The 24,218-nt window shown below is 33.6% G+C and overlaps 1 protein-coding gene across 1 annotated transcript in view; it reads left to right on the forward strand.

Moving 5' to 3' along the window:
- LOC134839977 (short transient receptor potential channel 3-like) overlaps window positions 1–24,218 on the forward strand; it is a 70,544-nt gene that overhangs the window by 4,054 nt on the left and 42,272 nt on the right. Inside the window, exons 2-6 of the mRNA XM_063855606.1 lie at window positions 5,818–5,976; window positions 9,011–9,211; window positions 12,612–13,227; window positions 13,771–13,898; window positions 21,263–21,393. Coding sequence (XP_063711676.1) covers window positions 5,818–5,976; window positions 9,011–9,211; window positions 12,612–13,227; window positions 13,771–13,898; window positions 21,263–21,393 — 1,235 coding nt within the window. The remainder of the gene's footprint in view (window positions 1–5,817; window positions 5,977–9,010; window positions 9,212–12,611; window positions 13,228–13,770; window positions 13,899–21,262; window positions 21,394–24,218) is intronic.

A 24,218-nucleotide genomic window follows, 5' to 3' on the forward strand; every position in this document is an offset into this window, starting at 1 on the left:
TGTTTCTTAAGAATTTAGATAATTTTTCAAGACGTTAGATTTACAGCAACTTATGCGTTTTTCAAGATGTTAGAGATTACAGCAATTTGTTTTGAATCATAATAAGAGCATACAATAGAAGTAATAACGGTTTTGTAAAGAATTGAAATATAATTGCTTATTGTTTGAAATTTCTTTTTTGACAGTGGTACCTGTTAAAAAATGTATTTTGCAGACTTTCATGCTGCTTAGAAAATTACCGAGAAATTAGATAATCATAATTCTTCATTTTTCACGAATAAGTAGATCAGTGATTAAAAAACCTTTTATCGTCAATGGTTCAGCGCAATATCAGAAAATAAACTTTAGAAACTTTCATCTTATGATTTTTTTTTCATTTTCCGATTCACAATAGGATCAATTTATACGGATTTTCGAGTTTTGCGGATTTTCTTTGAAGCTAAGTGAGTGTGGCATAAAAGTACTTTAGGGAGAGCTTGGGATCGAAAAGCAGATAATTTAAATCTGGGCACCAACTGCAGCACTGTTGCGTTGCTGATTCAGTCCTGCTGCAGTGAATTTTATCTCAGTAACTTCTTTGTTCGACGTTCAAAGAAAGTGCGGAATATTTATGCTTGGGTGCTTTTTTTATTCAACCAATTTTTGACTTTTTAACTAAGTTTTTAAGTTTTAACTCTGAAGTTTTTGTAACTTGAGCTAAAGAAAGCAATATCTTTGATATGGTATAAAAATTTCATCAAAATGCTGTTTCCTGAGCTCAAATTTAAAAAATTTCTCCTGTGATCTTTTTTTTCTTAAGCTATATGGGTTTGAAATTTTTTAGTTGGGCCACTTTTGGATAATTAACTCGCGATACATTCAGTTTTTGTAACACGCGTTTGTAAAACACGCAAATTGAAGCAAATCATTTGGGTCTATAAATAAGATGAAAGTTGTTAATTTCATCCTTTTGTAGTTAACATTAACGTGTGTTAGAATACCTTAAAAAGTGAAAGTAAAAATTCTATATAAGTTTTTTTTTTCAATTAATTTGCCGTTTTTTCAATAAAAAATTAATAATTTGGCTTTAAATTGCAGTCGAAACGTTCAGCGTTTCGCCCTTAGTCATTTTTGTCGGAAGTTCATAGAAATTGTTTAATAGGTATTGTTGTCTTGAGCTCAAATTTCAAAATATATTTCATCTATGATCTTTTTGACTTGTTTCGATCTATTAACGTGTAAGCAGAGATTTCAGCCGTCTTGAAAATAGTTCCAAATTGGTTGACGGAAGGTTTTTTGCCACAATTGCTATGTTAGTTGGAGCAAAATCTATCACTTTGCACCTTATATGGCGTGTTATATGGCGAAAAACAATCGAATTTTAAAATATAATAATATTTTATTTTCCTTACTCTTAACTTTTCATGTTTTTACTGCTCCATAGAGCCTAAAAGGCAGCGGAATATTCAGGGATTCAGGGCTTCGCCTTGATATGAGCAATCTTGTTTAAATTTTTATATCGGATTTCATCTCTAATCGTAGTTGAAGCGGAGCTATCCAAAGTGTAAGGCAGTACAGGAGTTTTGCTGCAACATTGCTGAAGCAGCACTAGTTTACACTGTGTGACCAAAGCGGGTCTACTCTTAATAAATCACAACATGACTGCTCGTATCAGGGCGAAGCCGTGAATGATCATACTGCCTTTTATAAGTTGACTTTCTGAGGCCACCGAAAACACACGAAAAGCTCAGAAAAAAAAACGCAAACCAAACATGACAAATTGATTTTTTTTTGCCTTTTAAGTAAACTAACAACAGTTTAACAACGCGGGCGCAGTAAAAAAATCTTACATATAGTCCAGTTTTTTGGTGAATAAAAAAACCCACAATGAAAAAATTCAATCAAATAGATCAGTTCATCATTTAAAAATGATTTAATAAAACCAAAACTCATCATCGGATTATCGGATTATAGAGGGAATACTTTGTTGTGATTGCTGATTGGCGAAATTCTCATATTGACTATTTTTGACGCTGAAACCTTGTTTAAATGCTTATCGAAAATTGAATCCAGTTGACAGGGCTTCTGCTTGATGTTTTTTATCCGAAAACCATCTATTCTTTTATTTTGAATCGCTGAAATTTTGAGAAAGAAATCCAACCAACAAATGCTTGACCAAAATTTGAATCAGTTACACGGCAAACCTTAAAACTCAATTTATCCGTCCTTGAGACCAAGTTTCCAACAGTTCGATATTTCAAGTCTTTTGTTTGCATTTTACTGCTTTTAAAATAAAGTTAACGCCTAGTGGCAGTCAGTCACAATTCAAAAATTGTCCAATTTGCTGTTTTAAATTCTCGTATCTTTTTCCGGAAATTTTTTTTAAATGATAACTTTTTAGTTTTCCCCGTGTAAAAACGAATGATATAAACAATAAATTGCTATCGAGGTTTGTGTTTTGAAATGCATAAAGCGAGAATGGAATTTACACAACAATATGGCTAATTAAATCAGACCCAAATTTTGAATACATTTAGAGTTATTTTACGCTAAATCAAATCAATTTTTCCTGATCTTACCATTGTTACTACTCTAAGTTTTCAAACCGTTGGGTGCTTCAAATAATTTCTCTTTCTTGAAACCACATTTTGTAGGCACATAAATGCGCAAACAGTATTATAGTTCATACACTCATGTAGCAATCCGAAAAAAAGTTTAGGAAAACGTTTTCCTAATTTTCTTTAAAAAAGAAACGTTTGACAATAGCTGCTCAACTTTCAAAGTAAATTAAACAAAGCTACTTAGGCAAATTCAAACGGTCTTTTGAGATAATGAAGATAATTTATCCATTCCTTGCTAAAAACGAGTCTGGTGAGCAAAAAGTTTGAGAACAGGTACTCTGTTCTCAACTTTTCTAACCAGAATTCAAAAATTTAACCAATTAGTGACAAATTCATTTGAGGCACTGGGAGGTTTCTAACAACACTTATGAGCGGAAAAACTCATTTACTAGATTGAAATATATAAAAATAAATATAGATTTGATTTTTACAAATTTTAGCGAACCAATATTCTGATTGTTAATAAGAATTTAGATGATTGCATTTAAAAAATTGCGTTTTTCAAAACTTCAGATTTACAGCATTTTTATTTGTTTCAAAATAATAGCATACAATAGAAATAATGACGGTTTTGTATATTGTACAATTGATTTGAAAGATAACTGCTCCTTCTTTGAATTTTTTTGACTCTAGTACTCGTTTCACAATGTATTTTGCATATTTCTATGCTGCCTACAAAAGTACCGACAAATTCGGAAATAATATTTTTTCTTTATTACATGAAATGCTGTAAATTTTCTTCGGCGCTGACGACTCAGAGCAAATCAGTACTGCTCTTGCGTTTTCACACAACGTTAGTAAATTTATAACTGTAAAATTTGTCCAACAAAGGCAACCGTGAGCCATTTCTTCAAAAAACTCTTCAACGGTTATTTGTTTTTTCTATGAAATTCTGGATCATTGATTAAAAAATCTTTTATGATCAATGGTTCAGCGCAATATCAGAAGATAAAGTTTAGAAACTTCCATCTTATAAGCGTTTCATTTTCCAAAAAACCATGTGATCAATTTCAGAGGCGGATCTAAGGTTTTCTCGGAGACGGATGTTCAGAAAAGTTTCGAAAACTTTGTCGACCTTTCTTTAAGTCGATTAAATTGATTTTCCGATCTCTACCAAAGAATTACAAAGAAGACCCTGTTTTGTGTTTTGGCTTAAACTTCTGCGAGATTTTTTGTAAACTTCTGCGAGATCTTTTTGAGATTTTTTGTAAAAAGCATCCTCGCAACCGTCATATAAATTACAAAATGATAGATTTCACTCTTAGTACAAATCAGTGATGGCAAATAAGCTTCAACCAATTCGGAACGATTGCTAAGACGGATTAAATATCCGCTTACGAAAATGGCAATCTTTAAACCTCCATAACTTTACGAAAAAAAATCACAGGTAAGTTATCTTTTCAGATTTATACCCAGTAAACAATACCTTTTGAATGGTATAAAAAATGTCGTCTCCGTCAAAATGTCAAAACTTGTCTGAATTTGTCGAAAGCCGGAACAATAAGTTCACCTTTAATTAGTCACTGTGTTTTCTAATTCAGTGTTTTTGTGCTGAAACTTTGTTTTTTATTTCAGAGAATTGTGTGCGGAAAGTAATGCATTTGATTGGGAGTATTTTTTTCTGTCATAAAACTCAGTTCAATTCTCATTTCAAACAAATTGTAAATTTCGTTTCGCCCAAAACTCTCTTACGCATTTTCTCCGAGTTATAAATAGTTATGTTTACTCGAAGTGAAGCTAACATGTTGAATTTTATTGCATTTTTTTAAAATCTCAACCCATCTAGATCTTAGAATTCAAAAAGCATCATTACTCAAAGCGTTTTTTACAGAAATAATAATGTATGCGTTGAAAAAACAAAACTGACCATTTTTTAAATTAATTTAGTGCTCATCATAATTTGAAACGCATATTTTATTTTTGCACATTGCATGGAGGCTATCCTGAAAATTTTTCCAGTAACACTTTTTTCGGACTTGAATTGCAATTGTTTCAGATAGCAAATATGAAGTTACTGCAATCTTTCTGCGAATGGCAGATAATAACGAATGAAAAGGCTCAATAGTTTGTTTGTAGGATTAAAGGTCAACAATCAAAAGTGTTTTCCAGATCAAAGGAACTTTTCCCTCGCCTGTAGATTTGACCGATATTATGTTTCTATGACGCACTCAATGTTTCTGCCAATAATTTTTTATTACTAATTACATTCGTCATCATGTTTGATATTTTGATAAGAAACAAATTGCTTCTACCAATTTTTATGCCCCTGGGATTGAAACATTTTTTAAAACGTTTCACCCATTTGCTGAAGTGTGCTGAAATTGCGTTTAAAACGCCTGAAGAAATAAATTTTGTTCTAAAAACGTCTTCTCGCTTCTTTCATGTTTTCTACAATTATTTCATCAATTTTTAATGCTTAGCAATTTTCCCGTTATAAATTGCAGCTTCCTCCAGAAAATTACCATTCTCATTTTTACCATCATAACGGAAAATAACGCGCGAACAGGAAAAGGAAAACATCCATTTTGGTTATTGCATGTGAACTAAATTGCTACTTTTGTTTTGCGTTATGGCATTTTTATCTGCGTGGCTGTAAAAGAGGTGAAAATAAGAGGTTAATCATCGTAATCATCATCAGCATCATCGCGCTTTGAATTTCTTCAACCATTTCAAATAAATGCATAATTTTGTCCGGATTAAAACCGTCAATATATACTCATTGAGTCAGTTGTGAAGTTTCTTTCGGAAGGCAGTTTGATTTACCATTACGTAATAATTTATCAATTATTACAAAATTTTTCAATATTTGTAATTTGAGAAAGCATGTGAAAAATGTTTTTTTTTTCAAACAAAAACCTAGCTTATTTATAAACTTGTTTAGCTTTTACTGTAGTCGGTATATTTGAGTGTTTCCTGGAACCATCTGTAAAGAACTTCGAACTTTTCAATTTGTTTCAGCGGATGTTCAAATATCAGGAAAGCGCAATTCAAATCTAACAAATGGAATCATTCAGCTGATTTTGACAATCGACACACTCTATTTTCATTATCTTTACTAATGCCAATTACATTAAAAAAAACTGCCAAATTATTTAATGAAGAGACAACTATAGGTGATCGCTACTTATGATAGTTTGATCTCAGTCAAATTGGAAACGCGTGACTTGAAAGCAATTAAAGGGAGAGTGAAAGGTCAATTCTCATTTGACCCTTTCAGAAGAGCTTCAAGGTGACTCCACTGCCGCTATGTGAGAGTGCGTCAGGCAACCACCACATACATGTACTGATAGAAGGGTCAGCCGAAGAGGTCAAATCAACACAAGAGGTCAACCAAGGTCAACAGCCTGAACTCACCGAAGGTCACGAGAAGCCTAAGGTATAGATATAAGATTCTTCATATTCATACAGGGGTTTGCTATTTCAGAAGATTAGGAAAAACTCAACCCATAATTGCCAAAATTTTCGCTTTATGAACGTCGAGCTTACACAAAGTGATTTTAGGCAGCATTCAGAGCCTAATTTGAGAGAACGCGCGCCAACGTGAACAAAACTTCAGTGAAACCTTACCAAAAATTACCAAAATTGAGTTTTTCATTTATTGTTTTTTTTTGCTCAAAAAGTATCTCTGCATGTGATAATTTTTCAGCAAAGTAAATTTTTTATATTCAATTTTTATAATTTGGAAAATTTTATAATTTGGAAATGTTCGTATTCTCTTTCTGGGTTTGAATGAAGTAATCAACAAGCCCGGTTTGTCTAAGTTTGCGGATTCAAAAATAAAAGAAGACAAGACAAGGAAATAAATGGAACAGACTCATTTCTACAAAACTTTAACCAATTTTACTATAAAGAACGTCTTCCGGCACTTTCGAAAGAGTGGGAAGGAACTATGGAGTAGGTTCTTTTTATTTTCGTGCTATTTTGAGCACCTCAAAGAAACCTTGCAGGGGGTTTAATTTAGAATCATCTTGATTCTCTTTCACTCTTGATTTTGATACCTTTATAGGTATTTTAAGGACACCATTTTGAAGAAAATTTGCTCTTTTAAGCTACTCAATAAAATTAAAAATCATTTTATTTGAGCGGAAAACAAGTTATGGGAATTTACATCAGGAAAATGCGAATATCATACTTTTTTATATAAAGTCAAAATTATTCTCGGAAAAAGTTTTAAATTTTTTGTAAAAAAATATAAACGATTTCCGAGACAAGCTAATTTGTGTAGAGACTTTCAAAGCAAAAGAAAAACATATAAGCTTGAGAAAATTTGTTTGTTCAATCTTGTGTGCTACTCACCATCCTAAATGCGCTTTAAACATTCGTTAACTGCTCGTTTAAAAGTTCGAAGACTTTATCTATGATACTGAAAGCGTGAAACGAATATATATTATGCACACAAAATAGTTCTAAATTGAATGCAGGCCATGTAATTGGTCATATATTTGCTCCAATTGTCGAAGAAAATGACTGATTTTGCCAGACAGTCTCAAATTTTCAAATAAAGAAATTTGATGGATTTTGTATACAACCTGAAAAACAATCATGATCACAGCTCAAATTTTTTTAATTTGTAGTCAGTCATTTTTCACAAACATTTTTGTCCTTTCTAAAGAGTAAACCGCTAATTAAACCGCAAACTATATCGGATACTATTTCGCAAACTATAACGCAAACTTCATCTTTTTGTAATTATATATATTTTTTTCAAGAAATATATATATTTTTTCAAGAATCTACGTGAAAGAATATGAATAGTTTTGTTTTCGTAAACTAATACGCAAGCTTTAACCACTAATATTTGATATCGGCAATGCGAAATATATGTTTTGTCGTCAATTTTTCTTAACCAAAAACTATTTGATTCGGTAGTACGCAAATATAGTTTTGCTGATTGAAAAATAATGCAAGACTATGTTAGACAACAATTAAGTGACAAAAAAATAACAATTCAGAAAAAAAATTTTGATGAGAAAGAAAGGAATCAAAAATTTACACGAGCAGCAAGTCTTCTTGAAAAACGTTTAATCTAACTTATTCGACACTGATTTTCTAATTGTACGGAGAAGATTTAGTTCACTAAATGACTGTGTTTGACATCTAACCAAAGTGTATAAGCTAGCCCGAAAAAGTTACCGAAATGTGTGACTTGCCTAAGGATTTTCGGATCTTTTCTGTTGTACAACCCAAAGTTTATTATTTTGCTATTCTGAAAATTGGATCATAATGTTTGATTTAATTAACAAAAGCGAAGGAAATCTGAAACTTAATTTCCATCGTTAGATCATTCAAAATTTGGTTAAAAAGGCAGCACAACTTGCATGCGTGCACCGTAGCATGCGGCTTTTACCGCAACAAGAGTTGAATTAATTTTTGTTCCGACTTTCGAAACAAAAACAAGACTGCTCGTATATCAGGGCAAAGCCCTGAATGTTCCGAGTGTCCCTTAACTCCTATCAAAAAGTTTTTGGGAAAGGAAAATGTTGAAAACCTATAAATTTTGGACAACATCAAAGTATAAATTTTTGAGTTGTACAAAATTAATACGACCAATTAGCTAGCCTCAATTCAATTTGAAACAATTTTGTTGTGCGAGATAATTCGCCACGCATGAATAATTCGCGTTACGCTCTCAGGATTATGAACAAACTCTTCAAAGCGCGCATAAATTAGTCCATAATGTAGAAAATTTGGCAATTTTCAAACCCCCAGAACTTTACAAAAATAATCGGAGATGAAATACCTTTTTATGTTTGAACTCAGTAAGTCGATATCTTCAATGGGGTATAAAACATTTTTGTTGAAAATCTTTATTTCGATCGGTAAAAATTGACTGCAAAAAAAACACACCGAGCTTAAGTATTCCCTTTTTCTTCAAAAGTCGGAACAATAATGAAAAATTTATGCTCGGGGTGGTTTTTTTTTCTTCAGAAAATTTTGACTTTTTAACTAGACATTTTTTACGGAATTTTAAATTATCATTCGAAAGGTATTGTTGTCTTGGGTTTAAATTTGAAACGATATTTTACCTGTGATCATTTTTCGTGAATTTATGAGGGTTTAAATGTTGCCAATATGCTTTTAACGCGTAAGCGGAGATTTGATCCCTTGGTTGAATAGGCTACTTGTCATATTTTCTACGTTCTGGGAATGAAATCTATCACTTTGTACTTAAAAGACAGCCGGAACATTCAAGGCTTTGCCCTGATACGAGCAGTTTTGTCTCACATTTGTAATCAAAACTCCAACCCGACTGTTAGAGTGAGTAGTTATTTGAATTGCATATGCTAAGCGACACGCATGTAAGTCGCTACGCCCCCTCCTACTCAATAAAATATTTTATTTAGGCATATCAATTAAGAAGTGTCCATTAATTTCTTTGGGTTCTACGAGTTTTCAAAGTATTAATTTAGGTATCAACCTCCGAGGTCGACGAAAACAGCAAGGCTCAACCTTCTCCTGCTGAGGAATTGAGCCAGCCGGGTGAATCGAGTGGCCAGGCTGGAGTAGGAATGGTGAGCAAGGAGTCAGGGGGGTCAAAACAGAGCCAGCAGCAGGGGAACCAGTCATTGCCAACCAGTAACCAACAGACCAACATCAAACATGTGAACAATGTAAGTTTTGCAGTGTTTCAACAATCCCACTATGGTACTAATGGCAGGGCGACAATTCGTAACAGGCGGCAATTCGTAACAAGGCATTGGCTAGTAGATTACACTTGCTCCGCTGCGCTTACATTTCTCTCCTCCCCTCAGGGATTCGACCCCCTGCCGACCAAAAGGGTCCCCTCTTTGTACAATTTTGAGATATCCATTTTGATGACGGACCCAAAAATATTTCTAAAGGCGCTTTAGGCGCAAATGTATACTAATTGTAAGGGGAGGGCGCGCGCCGAAAAAACTCAATTTTTTGGTCAACATTTTCCAAAAAATGTCTAAAAAATCTTTTTTTTTGGCCTGTTTTCAATTAAATTTTGCCTGCGTTTTCAAGAAAAAAAGGTCGACAAAGTTTTTAAATTTTTTTGAAAATCCGCCCCCCCCCCCCCTCATGAAGCGGTTAATGTTTTAGTCTAACAGGTAAGTATTTTTCTTGAAGAATAGAGTAACAGAAAACAACGAATAGCGACGTATTTTTCGTTTTTCGAAGTATTTTAACGATGTGTCGATAATTGGATTGATGTGAATATCTTGTTTGGGAATGGGATTTTTTTTTGATTTTTGATAACTTTATACAGATTTTTCAAAAAAAATCAAGGTGTCTTTAGGTCGTGAATTTCAGAAATTTTTTTTGAAAGGAAATAACACTACGAAAATCCGGGTTATGGTTTTGACCACTGAAAACGGGGAGGCTTTGTCTTCGGGCTTTGTTTTAGTTTTTATCCTTTCTTTCCACGAAAAATCTTATAAAACAATTAATCATATAATGAAGCAGGTAAAATATCACAATTAAGCCCTTTCGGTCATTTTGAACAACATTCAATTATTTCTTAAAAAAATTTCAGTGTCGAGAAAAACCCATTTTATTTATTAATTTTTCTAGGTTGCTTTGGAGCGATTAAAATGAGTGAGCGTGCTTATTAAAAAAATATGAAAGGGCAAGCTGCTTATTTTTGAAGCGCTAAAACTTAGTTTTACTCAAATAAAATTAGTTTCTGAAGTTTCTAAGCGCCTTACTTGAGAATAAATAAACAAACCAGACTGCTCGTATCAGGGTAAAGCCTCAAATGTTCCGACTGCCTCTTAAGGTCTATGGAGCAGTGATGATATGAAAAAAATGAATGTAATGAAACTGAATGTTTTTTTGTTCCTAATTTTTTAACGAAAGTATTGAAATATTTGTGCTCCGGGTGGTTTTTTTAGACAAATTTCGACTTTTCAACTAGGCATTTTTTTTTATACCATTCAAAAGGTTTTGTTGTTTTGAGTCTAAGTTTGAAAAAATATTTTACCTATGATCGTTTTTTGTAAAGTTCTAATCCGCCTTAGAGATTTAATCCGTCCTAGATATAGTTCCAAAATGATTGAACGAAACAATTTTTTGTTTTCATTTTATTTTATTACATTTAATTTTTTCATGTTTATTTTTTGCTCCATAGACTTCAAAAGGCTGTCGGAACATTCAAGGCTTCGCCCTGATACAAACAGTCTCGTTTTAATTTCAGCTTTTTTGCAAAAATCATCCCCCACATGCCATATAAAGTACGAAGTTCTAGATTTCGCTCCTACAAATAAATTATGTCAAGTCTAGTCATTGTATGGAAAAGATCGAAAATCAACCGAACTCCCCGATTTGGAAATTTAACAAGACTGCTCGTATCAGGGCGAAGCCCTGAATGTTCCGACTGCCTTTTAAGGTTTATGGAGCAGCAGTAATAGCATAAAAAAATTAAATGAAATAAAATAAAATGAAATTTTTTTTTCTGTAAAATTTGAAATTTTTTATGAAACTCATCCCCCCACACGCCATATAAAGTACAAAAAGAGAGATTTCGTTCCTTGTAACAAATCAATTATGGCAAATAAGCTTCCTTCAACCAATTTGGATCGATTTCTAAAACGGATTAAATCTCCGCTCACGCGTTAATTGACAAAGATGGCAATTTTTAAACAACCTTACTTTACAAAAACTCATCATAGGTAAAAAGTTTTTATAAATTTAAGCTAGAACAACAATACAGTGCTGATTTAAATTAACCGGACAAAACGCGTTAAACTTGAAATTTAAAACGCGTTTTTCTCAAATTGTGTTGAGTTTAGGTAAAAATTATGACGACAAAACTTGCTTAAATTTTTCGCAGAATTAATATGGTGTAATTTGTTTAGCGAAATTTAGGCCAAAAATTTTACCTCAAAAATGGGTCATTTTGGTTTTTCTTAGTTAATCAAAAATTACGCCGAATATACTCAGTCGATCACAAACATAATTATATCAAAGAGAGCGCCTTACGTAGCCCAACAAAGTTTAAGCAGGGTATATTCTTCAAAACATTGTATTAATTAATTTATTTTTGTTTGATTGACAAAAAACTCGTTTTTACTATTTAAAAGATCAACTTTTTATTTAAAAACAATTTTTAAACGGTTTGCAATTTTTTTGGAAAATATACCCTTCTTAAAGTTTGTTGGGCTACGTAAGGCGCTCTCTTTGGGATAATTATGTCTGTGATCGACTGAGTATATTCGTTGTAATTTTTGATTAACTAAGAAAAACCAAAATGACCCATTTTTGGGGTAAAATTTTTGGCCCGATTTCCGCAAAACAAAATACACCACATTAATTGTTCTAAAAACTTAAGCAAGATTTGTCTTCATAAGTTTTCACCTAAGCTCAACCCAATTTGAGAAAAACGCGTTTTAAATTTCAAGTTTTACGTGTTTTGTCCGGTTAATTTAAATCAACACTTTACCTTTTGAATGATGTTGGAAAAATCCGTCAAAAATAGTTGGTTGAAAATTCGAAACTTGTCTGAAGAAAAAAACCACCCTAGTACAATTATTCCGGTTTTTTCGTTACGAAAGTCGGAAAAATAATCTACTATAAATATCGAAAACGACTCAACGTAAAAAAAAAACTGTTGTTTTTAAATTTCTTTTCACAGCAACTGGCTATCCATGCTAACATTAGTTTTGCTTTTGTTTTCTTTTGTCAACTGCTATTCAGTTTTTGCCTCAACTTGGAGCTGAAACTGATTTGAATTGGGAAATGCAGGAATCTGTCGTCTGATTCAGGAATAGCGAGATCTCTTAATCATTCTAATTATCCCCTTTGACAAAAGGTCGCTTCTGTTTTTTGATCGACTTGTGATCATATTTTAATCAAAGCGTGTCTATAAAATCATATTCTTTTAGCATCAGGAGCAGTGAAAAATGTATTTTGGCAAATAAGTTAACTGAATTCTACATCAAAAAGCTCCTTTTTCGATGAAAACAAGCTTGCGCAATCTTTTAAATGCTTGGAGAAGCACGAAAATTTAAAGTAATCTTCAGTTTTTATTCATTTGTTTTAAATGTTTAGAAATCCAAACAGACAGTTGTGAGTTACCATCAGAATAAAAACAGCTGGGGATTCAAACACTCGCCACCCGACAGCACTCATCACACTTCGCTACTATCGGGCTCATCCTCCACCAACAAACCCAAACAACCCACCGACCAAAAAACTTCGACCCAATCGAAAACGAGCGGAGCTTTGCAAATCAAGAAAGAATCGGATCAGAAATCGAATCCTCGGAATCAGCCTCCGAAGATTCTCACTCACGTTTCGAGTGAACCCGACATCATAGTCGGAACTAACGACGTTCGCGACGACGCTTTGCTTGGCCGAGCAGCGGATCACCGAGAGCATCGGAAGACTCGGTTTGTGACAAACACACGTCTCAGTTCCTCGGTTGACCGACCCGAGAGTCGTTACAATCAGCGGAGGAACCCGGAAACAGGTGTACGAAGTCATCAATTAGAACCGAGCGCACGAGGCGAGAGCGAATTAGCCAGGAGGAGCTCAGCGCAGTCCTTCGACCACTCACAAGCGTCTAATCTCAACTACCAATCGCAGCATTCGAGTACCTTCGCAAACATGTGCCAAATGGGAAATATCAGTCGGAAACGAAGTGCCAAGTTCCTCAAATCTATCGGTACGTACTTGTTGCGGAGTTGATTTTTAATCTATTTTTTTAATGAATTTTTCAATCGAATTTTTTTCATTTTTTCTGACTTTTTAGTTACAGAGAGGGGGTTAAGTAAGTGAAAAATTCTAAAAGAATTCAATTAATTATAACTAAAACAATCTCAGATGAATTAGGTATAAGTCTCTACCTCCGTGGTTTATCTTTTACATAAGTTTCATGAGTGAAAAGACCAGTTTTTCTCTAAAATGAGACCACTTTGTTTGAACTTTTCTGGAATCTTAATCTCGACTGAAAAATCTGCAAAACGATACGGCACTTGATCTAGAAGGTTTCTTTGAGTAACCTTAAATCGGTAGGCAAAAGTAACCTACGCCATAGATCCTTCCCATGCCTTTAGAGGCGGAAAAAATTTTTAGAATTTTAACAAATCTCATCTAAAATTGTAAGACGATACATGGTTAAATTCGCCATTTTTTTCAATATTGAATTTTATTTTGATCTATTATATAATCGTTTGTTCACGTTTGTTCACGCTTGAAATGTTTCAAGGTCACGAGACTGTGGCGGATGTGATCCAGCATACTGCAGATCAGAATGCGGTGGACATCCTGTTGCATGCCATCGACCTCGAGTGCATCTCTGTTCTCAAGGAACTCCTAGACGTGCCTACATTCCTGGTCAGTAGTTCAGATTCTTTCAAAAATCTACAACAAAGTTTCTTAAATTTTTATATACCTCTTTCAAAATGTAATTGATAAAAACCAACTATTTCACTATGTAGCTATACAATTTTTTGATCTTCTTAGTAATTACCCCCTTTCAATAAAGAGGGGGTGTAATTGTTAAGGAATAATCTAGTTGAATTCTCAGTAGATACCATAGGGGGGGTTTCCTAAATAGACATCAATTTACTAGCCTTTTCTTTTAGAAAAAGGTTCCGAAGTGCAATTTTTGTTATCCAAACCATAATATATTCATCGAAAGTATTTCCTCGTTTTCATCAATACACTTCTTTGGTCGACGAGAAAAAGGGCCAAAACATTTGTTATTCCCATCTTTACAGAGAATCCGCTGCTGCTGTGTTTCAATTAATTAGGTGAAAATTTCGACACATGGACTCATCAGCATATAATGGCAAACCGCAACCCCCATTTTACGAAATACCATTTCAAATTTCACTTAAATTTCTGGGCTGCAGAAACTGTTGCATCGCCCTTGCAAACAAATAGGAAGTATTCGGAAATGCTGAAATTGCTATTTTCCTGGTTCTAAATTTTCAAGTTTTGTTTTTGAAGCTCAGTCTAGTCGTTGTATGCAAAAAATCGAAAACTAACCGGACTCCCCGACTTAGAAATTTAATAACGCAACCTTTGCTTTTTAAAATAGTTTAAAATGTGAGCTATACTTTTTAAACTAATGTGGAATTATTCTCGGCTTCATTGAAGATCGCTTTAACTAAAAAGATCGCTGGGCTCAAATTCCCGGGAAAAATTGAATTGTTGAGCAGTTAAAAAAATGTGACTAGCTTTCTCCTGGAAATGAATAACTAAAATAGTGGGAGGTCTTTTCTCATAAAACAATCAATTTTATTGCTTTTTTCAACCTCTGCCTGTGCACTGTTATCTAATAGGAGTGAATAACTACTCCACATAATCACTTTTTCAGTTCATATACCAATACTAATTTGCCCTTACCAAGATCATCAAGTACCCCAAGTCCTCAACAGTACTGATTGGCTTAAGCTGATAGTGCAAATAACCGATGAAATTGCGTGATCCCAAAACACTAATGCAGCAATCTTGCTGTAAAATGAAAAAAAGCAATTTTTTGGTTTTAGCTTAATTAAAAGTTTCAATTTAATACGGAAATCGAAAGAGCCAGTTCTATGGTGAAATTTCGTATTAATTGAATCTAAATTGGATCTAAATTGGCATAAATTTACTAGTTGATTTCGTTTTAACTTATAAGAAGGAAACTTACAATTAGTTTTTCCTACCTTTTTTCCAAGTTTTCCTCCCTTGAGTATTTCTTTTTTTTCGGCTTTACGAACGTTCGGTTGATTTGGTGGTACCAGTCATTATTAACCCATTTCCTCTGGCGTTCAATCAGAATACGTCGCAAATGTCACAACCGTCTGCGAAACAGGAACCATTATGACGTCTTATAAGTTGAAATTTAGTACAAAAAATTTGACGAAAAGAATACTTTTTTTTCACTCAACGTTCTAGCCCTGAAAACTTTAATCAAATTAAATCTGAAAGTTTTTTTCAACTTGTGTTCGTAAAAATTTTTAACTAACTAGTTCCTAAAAAATTCACGTAAAATTTCAAGCAAATTGCCTCCAGCTAAAACCAAGGTTCTTATTGTCCTGAAATTTGTAAAAATTAGCAAAATGATTGTACTCGGTGTTGTTGATTTTTGTCTAGACATATTTTGTCTAGACATAATTTTGACATGTTTACTATCAGGTTGTAATAGATTCGGTGGAGACCAACTTTGATTTGATTTTGATCAATTTCTGGTAATCCACAGGGTTTGAAAAAAAAAGATGGAGAGGGTTGAAAAAATACAATTAGGGCTGGGCGGATTTATGGTTTTTTTCAAGGGGATCGAGCAAGTTTTCAAAAAAAAAAAAAATTTGCAGACCTCTTTTGTCCCCCTCAAAATCAATATAAATTGGCGCCGAAAGTTTTTTTTAAAAATTGGGATACCCAAGCTCGTTAAACAACGATAATAAGACGATGGTATATAGTTGGATTTTAAGACTAGTTAATAAGTATAGGTTGGTTTTAGTAGTTTAAAAGTAATAAGCTTAAGCGTGATTAGACGCCATGCTAAACTAAAGTTAGTCAAAACTTTTCGTTAAAAAGGTTTAATTAGATTATTCAGAATCCACAGAACAATGACTGGCACCTCATGTTCTAAAAAGCGGTTGATCTTTGGTATAAAATCTTCAAAAAAATTAGTCCAATAACTTAATTCAATATGAATGTTGAAATGACACTATTTCTGTTTAAAACTAATTGATGGTACAATCATCTATCTTTTCCACCCAAGGAACAAGAGCAAGATTGAAAAGTAGCAACTTGAAGTATAAATGATTTTATTACATACCACAAGTCATTTTACTCAGTTAATATGAGCACTGCGGGTTTTTGACTTATGTTATTTCAACTTATAAACCATATCTTTGACTTGAGGGTTTAATAATGGGTGTAGTTTGTTTGCAAATTGTTTTTAGGCTAATGCGCGATTTGAGGCGGTCAGTTATAAGTGATAAATTATACCAATTTTAGAAGTGTGACCACAGAAAATTTTTAAACGTCGGTGAAGTGTTTCAGTAGAAAAAAAGTTTTTGAAAGCTTAAGTCGAGTCTCGGCATTTTTTTTCTTTGATTGACGGGTCGATTGAATGTTACCCTCGTACGAGTTCCTGGTGGTGATTCTAAGTTGAACGACTTCAATTGTCCAGATATCATTTCTTGGTCGGAATTAGATTAGTTTTCATCTTTTATCTATGCACAGCAAGTTTGTGTTTTAATCCAATTTGTTCGACAAAAGGTGTTTACCATTTTATGCCATATAGTGTTCGGTGTTCCTCCAAAGTGTGCTTCAAAAGGTGAAAACTTTAACCTTTGCTGGTTTACCGTTCTTGAAGGTTTTAGAGTTTTCATTAGGGTCAGTTCCATTTGTGATTTTTTGTTTATTTGAGCCATAATAATTTATCGTTCCTAGATTGTTATCATCAATCGTCCAATTGAACCTAAACGTGTACAATCTTCCACCGGGCTGAATGTTAGGTTTATTCTCTGATTCTGGAAAATTTCTCCATCTTCCTTGGAAAAAATTGCTTAAACTTTGCCCATTCGAATTTTCATCTTGCAGTTCCGTTAAGTGAAGTGTATTTTTCAAGGAAATTTATTAACAATGTAGCTAAAGTACTTGATGATTTTTGAAATGAGGCAAATTTAAAAACTATCTATACACACTAAGATAAAGCTTTGTGGGCCCCACACAAATGGTAATGGTCCGGCAAAGTCTAGCTCTATCTGCTGGTTTGTTTAGACGATTAAAGAAAAATTATAAGGAGCAGCCTTGTTGCGGATTTTGCTAACAAAGAACAAAATACACCATTTGGCCTCGTATTGAATCGAGGTTTAAGAAATTAGTACACACACAGGAAGTGCAGAAGAATTGATTAAAATTACCATCTGATACAAGAAGTTCTGCTTTTTGTTAAAATGGGAACCTCCAAAAATGTAGTTTAAAAAATCAAACCTGCAAAATTAAATTGGGTGAAATTTAAGCAGAAATCAAATGTGTTTTTTGAAATAAAATCTCGAGAGCAGTTCTACATCGTCGAAAACTGATAAATTATGAGTTTTTTAGTTGGCTTAAAATTAACTGATTTGAAATTTTTTTATGAGATTTAACAAAAACCGTGGAAAAATTTGATTGCCTTGAAACTTATTTAAAAAACAGTTTTCCAAACTCAATCGACATTTGATGAAACTTTTTGTCGAAAAGGGTCAAATATCAATTTGCTCGAAAAAAAATTGAAAGGTAAATTCTTAAGTTTTGGCGTCGGCTGTTGAAAAACTCATTTTTTTTTCGCTTAATTCAATCTTTCAGAATTTAATTTGAAATTATAACAAGACTGCTCGTATCAGGGCGAAGCCCTGAATGTTCCAACTGCCTTTTAAGATTTATGGAGCAGTAATAATATTTAAAAATTCAATGAAATAAAACAAAATCAAAAAAAATTCTAAAATTTGAAATTTTCAATGAAAATCATCCCCCCACAAGCCATACAAAGTACAAAAGGATAAAATTTCGCTCCTTGTAACAAACCAATTATGGCAAATAAGCTTTTTTTAACCAACTTGGAACGATTTCTAAGACGGATTAACTCTCCGCTTACGTGTTAATAGCGCGAATTTTATCGCGCTTTAATTGTCCCAAATTGGTCAAAATGGCCAAAATGGCAATCTTTAAACCCTCATAACTTTACGAAAAATGATCACAGGTGAAATATCTTTTCAAATTTGAACTCAGGACAACAATACTTTTCGAATGATGTAAATTTGAGATTTTATGTAAAAACATCCCCCCACACGTCATATTAAGTACAAAGTGATAGATTTTGCGCCTATTAACAAATCAATTATGGCATAAAAGCATCCTTGAACCAATTTGGAACGATTTCTAAGACGGATTAAATCTCGCTTACGCGTTAATAGCGCGAAATTTATCGCGCGTTAATTGTCCCAAATTGTCTTTAAACCCCCATAATTTTATGAAAAATGATCACAGGTAAAATATCTTTTTAAATTCAAGCTCAGGAAAACAATAGCTTTCGAATGATTAAAAAAATTCCGTCAAAAATGGCTAGTTAAAAAGTCGATATTTGTCTGAAGAAAAAAAACCCACCCCGAGCACAAATATTCCGTTACTTTCGTATCGAAAGTCGGAACAATTACTTTCGTATCGAAAGTCGGAACAATTACTTTGAGCTCTTCTCTGTTTGAGCTCATAAATCGGCTACTCTTGATTAGTTCTTGAGTTTACTGAAATCAAATAGCAGATTTTAGCGCTTTTCAAATTTCAGTTTCTATTTCTTTTAATTAGCATTTACAGATTTCTCCCCGAATAATAACCAGAGATAACCAGTTATAGCCAGACTTTTTGACTTAAATAAGGTTCCATTGAAGGAAACACTGCATTTTTGTTACTATTCTATGATAGCCGTTTTTGGCTGACCGACCCTAACTTTTTTCAGGAGAATAATTCTCCTCAAATATATGTTTTTTCAGGGTCAAAACTCTCATAAAATGCTCAAAAACGTTTATTTTGACTTGTTTTTTCCTCAACAGTTTAAAAATTTGCCGGTTTTGCACTAATTTCTGTCAAACTCGTCAAATTTGAGTGATCTGAAAGAGCTAAGAAAATCATTGTGATCGACATAGCTCAAAAAATTGTCAAAACTTTTTGAAAAAATTGAAATTTTTGAAAAAATACCCCCTCCTCGAGAAAATCCTAGATCCTAGATTTGAGATCAAACTTAAGAAAAACAAATTATAATTTGTTCAGCTATTTGATTTTCGAAAGCAACATATATTTTCATAGTTTTTTCTCATTATAACTAATTTATGCATTACGCATAGTACTAAAAATTTTTGAATGGAAAAGTACGGCGGTTCAAATACTTATTCAATGTGCTTTTGAAAGCTGCTCGAGTTGAACTTGAACCAAAAAGGCAAAACTGACAGGTATTTTGACGTCTTAAGCTATCAATAAAACACCAGAATATCGCAGAGGAAATTACTCGAATGCATTATGTGGAAAGTGGTGACATTTGCTAATTTCCATGTTAGAACTTCAAGTAGGTGTGGAAAAGATAATCAAGTATTTATGTCTGGTGTATATTTATGGTGCAGATGGTCTCGATATACCAATCAATCTCCATCGGAAGTCAAATTGCTCCACGTAATCGTCTCAAGATTTATCAACGCGCTTTTGAATGTCGTGTTCATTATTGATTTCCTGAACCAATTTGAACCAAATTTATTTTTTAAAAGTTTCATCTTTTTCTGGCTTAAAACATGTATGAAGTGTTATATCAAATCGGAAACGTAATTTCAATGTCACCAATAAATCTTTGATCGATTCGCAAAATCTTTGATATATTATATAGTTTTAAGTGTCACGTTACGCTAAATATAAAAAGTATTTATAATCAAGATGGAAAGAGTTGGCCTAAAATTTCTACAGAAAGATGAAAATGGTATGGCTAAAACTCCCTGGTTGGGTTTTCAAATTAGATTGTTTTGGGTAGATAAGGCCATGCCACAACACTTAGCATGTGAAATTTCGACTTTATGGCCGTTCTGGTTGATGAACTTGAGTTGTAAATGGTCTATTTGGAGGGGCCGTAAAAATTTCGATATGAGTCCAGCTGACCGAGCAATGAAGTTACATGAAAAGAAAGACGAAGCGAGCGGACCCTAAACAAAATGACATTAAATACAAGCTTGATACACTCGAGGGAATTTCAAAAGAAATTTTCGCCCATTTTCTCTTTCATCCTACCATCGGAGCTAATGCCACGTGATAAATTTTTGTGACAGTGCAAGAAAAATAACCTGGAAATATGCAAATCACTTGCACGAAATCCGCTTTGCGTAACTTATGAATGCGCTGTTCGGTTTGCATGATTTCGTTTCTCCAGTTGAACAGATTTTTGCTAGCCTGATACAATTACTAACAACGGAAATGAAAAATCGTTGTGAAAGTTACGTGAGAAAATCTAAGATCCGCCCCTGATGCGAACAAAAAATACATCCAAAAACCATGCATAGAATAATATCACTATATTTTATTTTTTGGGGACTTTTTTCTCTGAAAGCGTTTATTGCAATTTTGAAAAAGCTAGAGGGCCAGCAATATTAGTTTTCAAGAAAAATTAACATTATCCTTTTGAAAAGATGGGATAACAATTTAAAACGATGCTAAGTAATGTTATTTCCAATTTTAATCTAAAAAGAGAGATAACAGCGAAGCCAAAACCATTAAAACATCAAATTTCTCTTTGAAAGTGTAGTAGATTGAATATTCATAAGCCGAGCTTGATTTTTAAGTGGCGCGGAAAAAGTATATTTTTAGAACCCTCTAATGGGCCACTCAATTCGGCTTTCGAGCTCGTGCGACGTCTTAGAAAGAGTATACTGCTTATAGCGGGGGGGGGGGGGGGGTTGTTATATTGGTCTAAAATGGCTCCCTAACAAAAATTATCAAGAATCGATAAAAGGGAGACCTTTTGTTAAAACAATATTTCTGGCTAAAGTTGAGCAACATTTTGCAATCATTTTTTAAAAATAGTTTTAGCTTACAAAAGCGGATGTTCATAACTTGTGCAAGGCATTCAATTTGTTTTTTTTCTGATCATACACCTGATAAATAGGGTGTGCGGTACTAAACGCCAAAAAACATCTAATTAATTTTTCGCAGTTTTTTTTAAAATTTGTTTCGTGATGTTGTTTCAGAAGTGCGTGAATGAAACGAGTAAGTCTGGCACCTACCCTCCGGACATGACTCCCCTCATGCTGGCAGCACACAGGAACAACATCGACATCATCCAGCTACTCTTCAAACACGACGCATCCGAAATCAAAAGGTTAACAGCAGGCTCTTTTACACCCCCTCCCCTACCCCCCCCCCTCACTCTCACACACATACGGGGACGCCAAACATACACCAGTTTTATGGCGTAAGCAGTGGTTTTAAAAAAGGTTATATACCAATATAAAATGTGTAAAATGTGTTTGATTTTGATGGATCAGAGTACGGTATATGCTCATTTTCACTTCAAGTTGGTTAAATGGTCGAAATATTCATTCAGTTCAAATATCAATGACGAACGAAACATCAATGACGATAGAAAAATTTGTTCATGATATTTATATACAAAGTTATTTTCCCTTATCAGTTGACTATAATTAAGTGAGTTAAATCAACTATCTCAGCAGGCGCGTATCAAGGAATTTCTCGACGGGAGGGGGGATTTTCAAAAAAAAAATTTGACAATTTTGTCGACTTTTTTAGGTAGACCAAATTGATTTTCTTAGCTTTCTCAAATCACCATAAAGACCCTATATTCATCAGAAGCTCTGCGCCGCAGGTAATTTTTTCAAAAAATTGGCCAAAAAAGGAGTGCACTTTTTGGAAGATTTCGACCAAAAAAATTGCGTTTTGTCGGCTCGCACTCTCCCGTAAAAATTAGTATATATATTAGAAAAATTTCAAAATTTTAGAACAGAAAAATTTACGGTCAGTCAGCCAAAATCGATTATCTCAATGGGTGGTGGAACCCTTGAGAAAAAGGTGTCCGAACAACGCCCCCCCCCCCCTCCTAAATTCCTAAATCCGCTTTTGTTACTCAGTAATTTTCTAAATACACATCCGCCTGTTTTGCAAAAACTATATACGCCTCTGCATGAATACATTTTGTTAAATTATTGACAGATGAGATGTATTTGCCTGTATACATGAATTTTTAACGAAATTTAAAGAAAAGAAAACTCATAAAATCTGGTTTCATCTGGCATTGCAAATTATTTTGTGGGAAAATGTCAAAAAATCCGGATGTTTATTTAAATGTTTGTTTTCCGCGAGTCGTATGTGGCTCCTTCCACAGACAGCTGGCGTTAATTCTTATGATACTTTCAAATTTATAATTCATAACCTCATACTAATTTGAACTTAGCCGCTAAACTTTGCAAGCATTATTTGCCATATGCATGACTAGTCATCCTATGATTCCCTGGAAAGGTTTCAAATCGAGTCCCTTACCCACATAGGCTTAGTAGTTTGATTGCAAGGCCTATAGTTTCAGATTAAATTGTAAAAAGTTGCCAAATATGGTTTTAATGGACGGACTCAAAAAATTCAAAATGGCTGACCTAGAAAATCGCCAGAAGTTAATAAAAGCGGCCCCTCCAACTAAAATTTACACGCGCACGCCGCTGAGCATTAGAATATGCAGGACGATGCTAATCAGACCATTTCTTTTTGTAGAAAACAATTCTTACGAAAATGTATCGAATTTGCTTTTTCATTTAATTTTTGAGACGCTTTGAAAAATTTTTGCACTGTTCTGCAGATTCTGCTAGTCTTTTTTCACCCTACCAAACGACCTATGCCTTGGAAATTTCAATGGGGGTTACTTTTAACTCACTTTTTGGACTTTTCCTTTTTTCTCAAAAACTTTTTGCCAAATCTGATAATAAAATCTTAAGCCTAAGAACAAGCCGTGGAAATCTTGACATTTAAGTCATTTCTGACATTTTAGTCATTTTTCAGAAAGTTCTCCCCAAAATTTCTCTCCAAAACTTGATTAAATTTGGGATTAAGGGTTTAATTGTATTACGGTTGCGGTAACTTTCTCTGCATAAAAAGTTACGCCCTAATTTTTGTAGGAAATTATGGCTTCAAAGAAGTCTTTATTGACATTTTGGTAATTTTTAAGAATTTTTTTTCGAAAACTACAGAATTAAATCTGAGATTCAGGGCTCAATTTCATGCAGGGGGAATTTTTTCTGCATAAGTGCCCACGCGCTAATTTTTGCAGAAAAAATTATGGCTTTAAAAAAGTTTTTATTGACATTTTGGTGAATTTTTAGAATTTTTTTTTCCAAAAAACCGGATTAAATATGAGATTCAGGGCTCAATTTAATGCAGGGGAATTTTCTCTGCATAACTGTGTTGTTGAGCAAAAATTTAAACTTTAGGAAAATTTGAATTTAAACTTTTTTGTGAAAATTTCTGAATCTTCTTATTCTCTCAAAAGTAGGATTAGAAGTAATTTGTTTGAAAATAAGCGAGAACAGTAGTATTGTATCGTGTCCCGGATCTTAAGGGGGGTCCTTCCTAAGGGGGGGGGGGGTCCTCACGTAAAGCAAAATCCTAGGAAAGGGGTCCTTAATTTTTTGGAGGACCCCTATCCTAGGATTTTGTAAACGAAAGAAATTTTCCACGCAAAAAGCAGAAGACCCCCTACTTAGGATCTTGCTAAGTTTAGCTTAACAACAAGGGACACGATACAAAATTCTTTCTAATTCCAATTTTTGGGGTCCTAATTATTGGTCCTGGTTAATAATATGAATCATATTAATTGTTATATTTGTTTCGGGCAAATGAACTTTCGACCTAGTTGAAATTTGTTAGTGAACGGGGAATTGACTTTTATGGTATATAATAAAAATGCGCCGGCCAATTTGGCAGCGTAGCTTAACTGTTGGCAGCAGTAAACTAATTCCTTAACTTGACCTAAATTTTATGGTGAAAAGGCAGTAAATTGAAATTACTCTCAAAAGGCGGCGGCCGTTTCTGGGCAAAATATACCAAATGATAAATTTGACAAATTTTGAAATAAGAAAAATGAAATTAGAGGGAACTTGGTGTACTGAAGATATTGATAATGAACATTTACAATTAAGAGTG

The sequence above is a fragment of the Symsagittifera roscoffensis genome, chromosome 2 (assembly GCF_963678635.1).
Source record: "Symsagittifera roscoffensis chromosome 2, txSymRosc1.1, whole genome shotgun sequence".
NCBI classification, from domain to species: Eukaryota; Metazoa; Xenacoelomorpha; order Acoela; family Convolutidae; genus Symsagittifera; species Symsagittifera roscoffensis.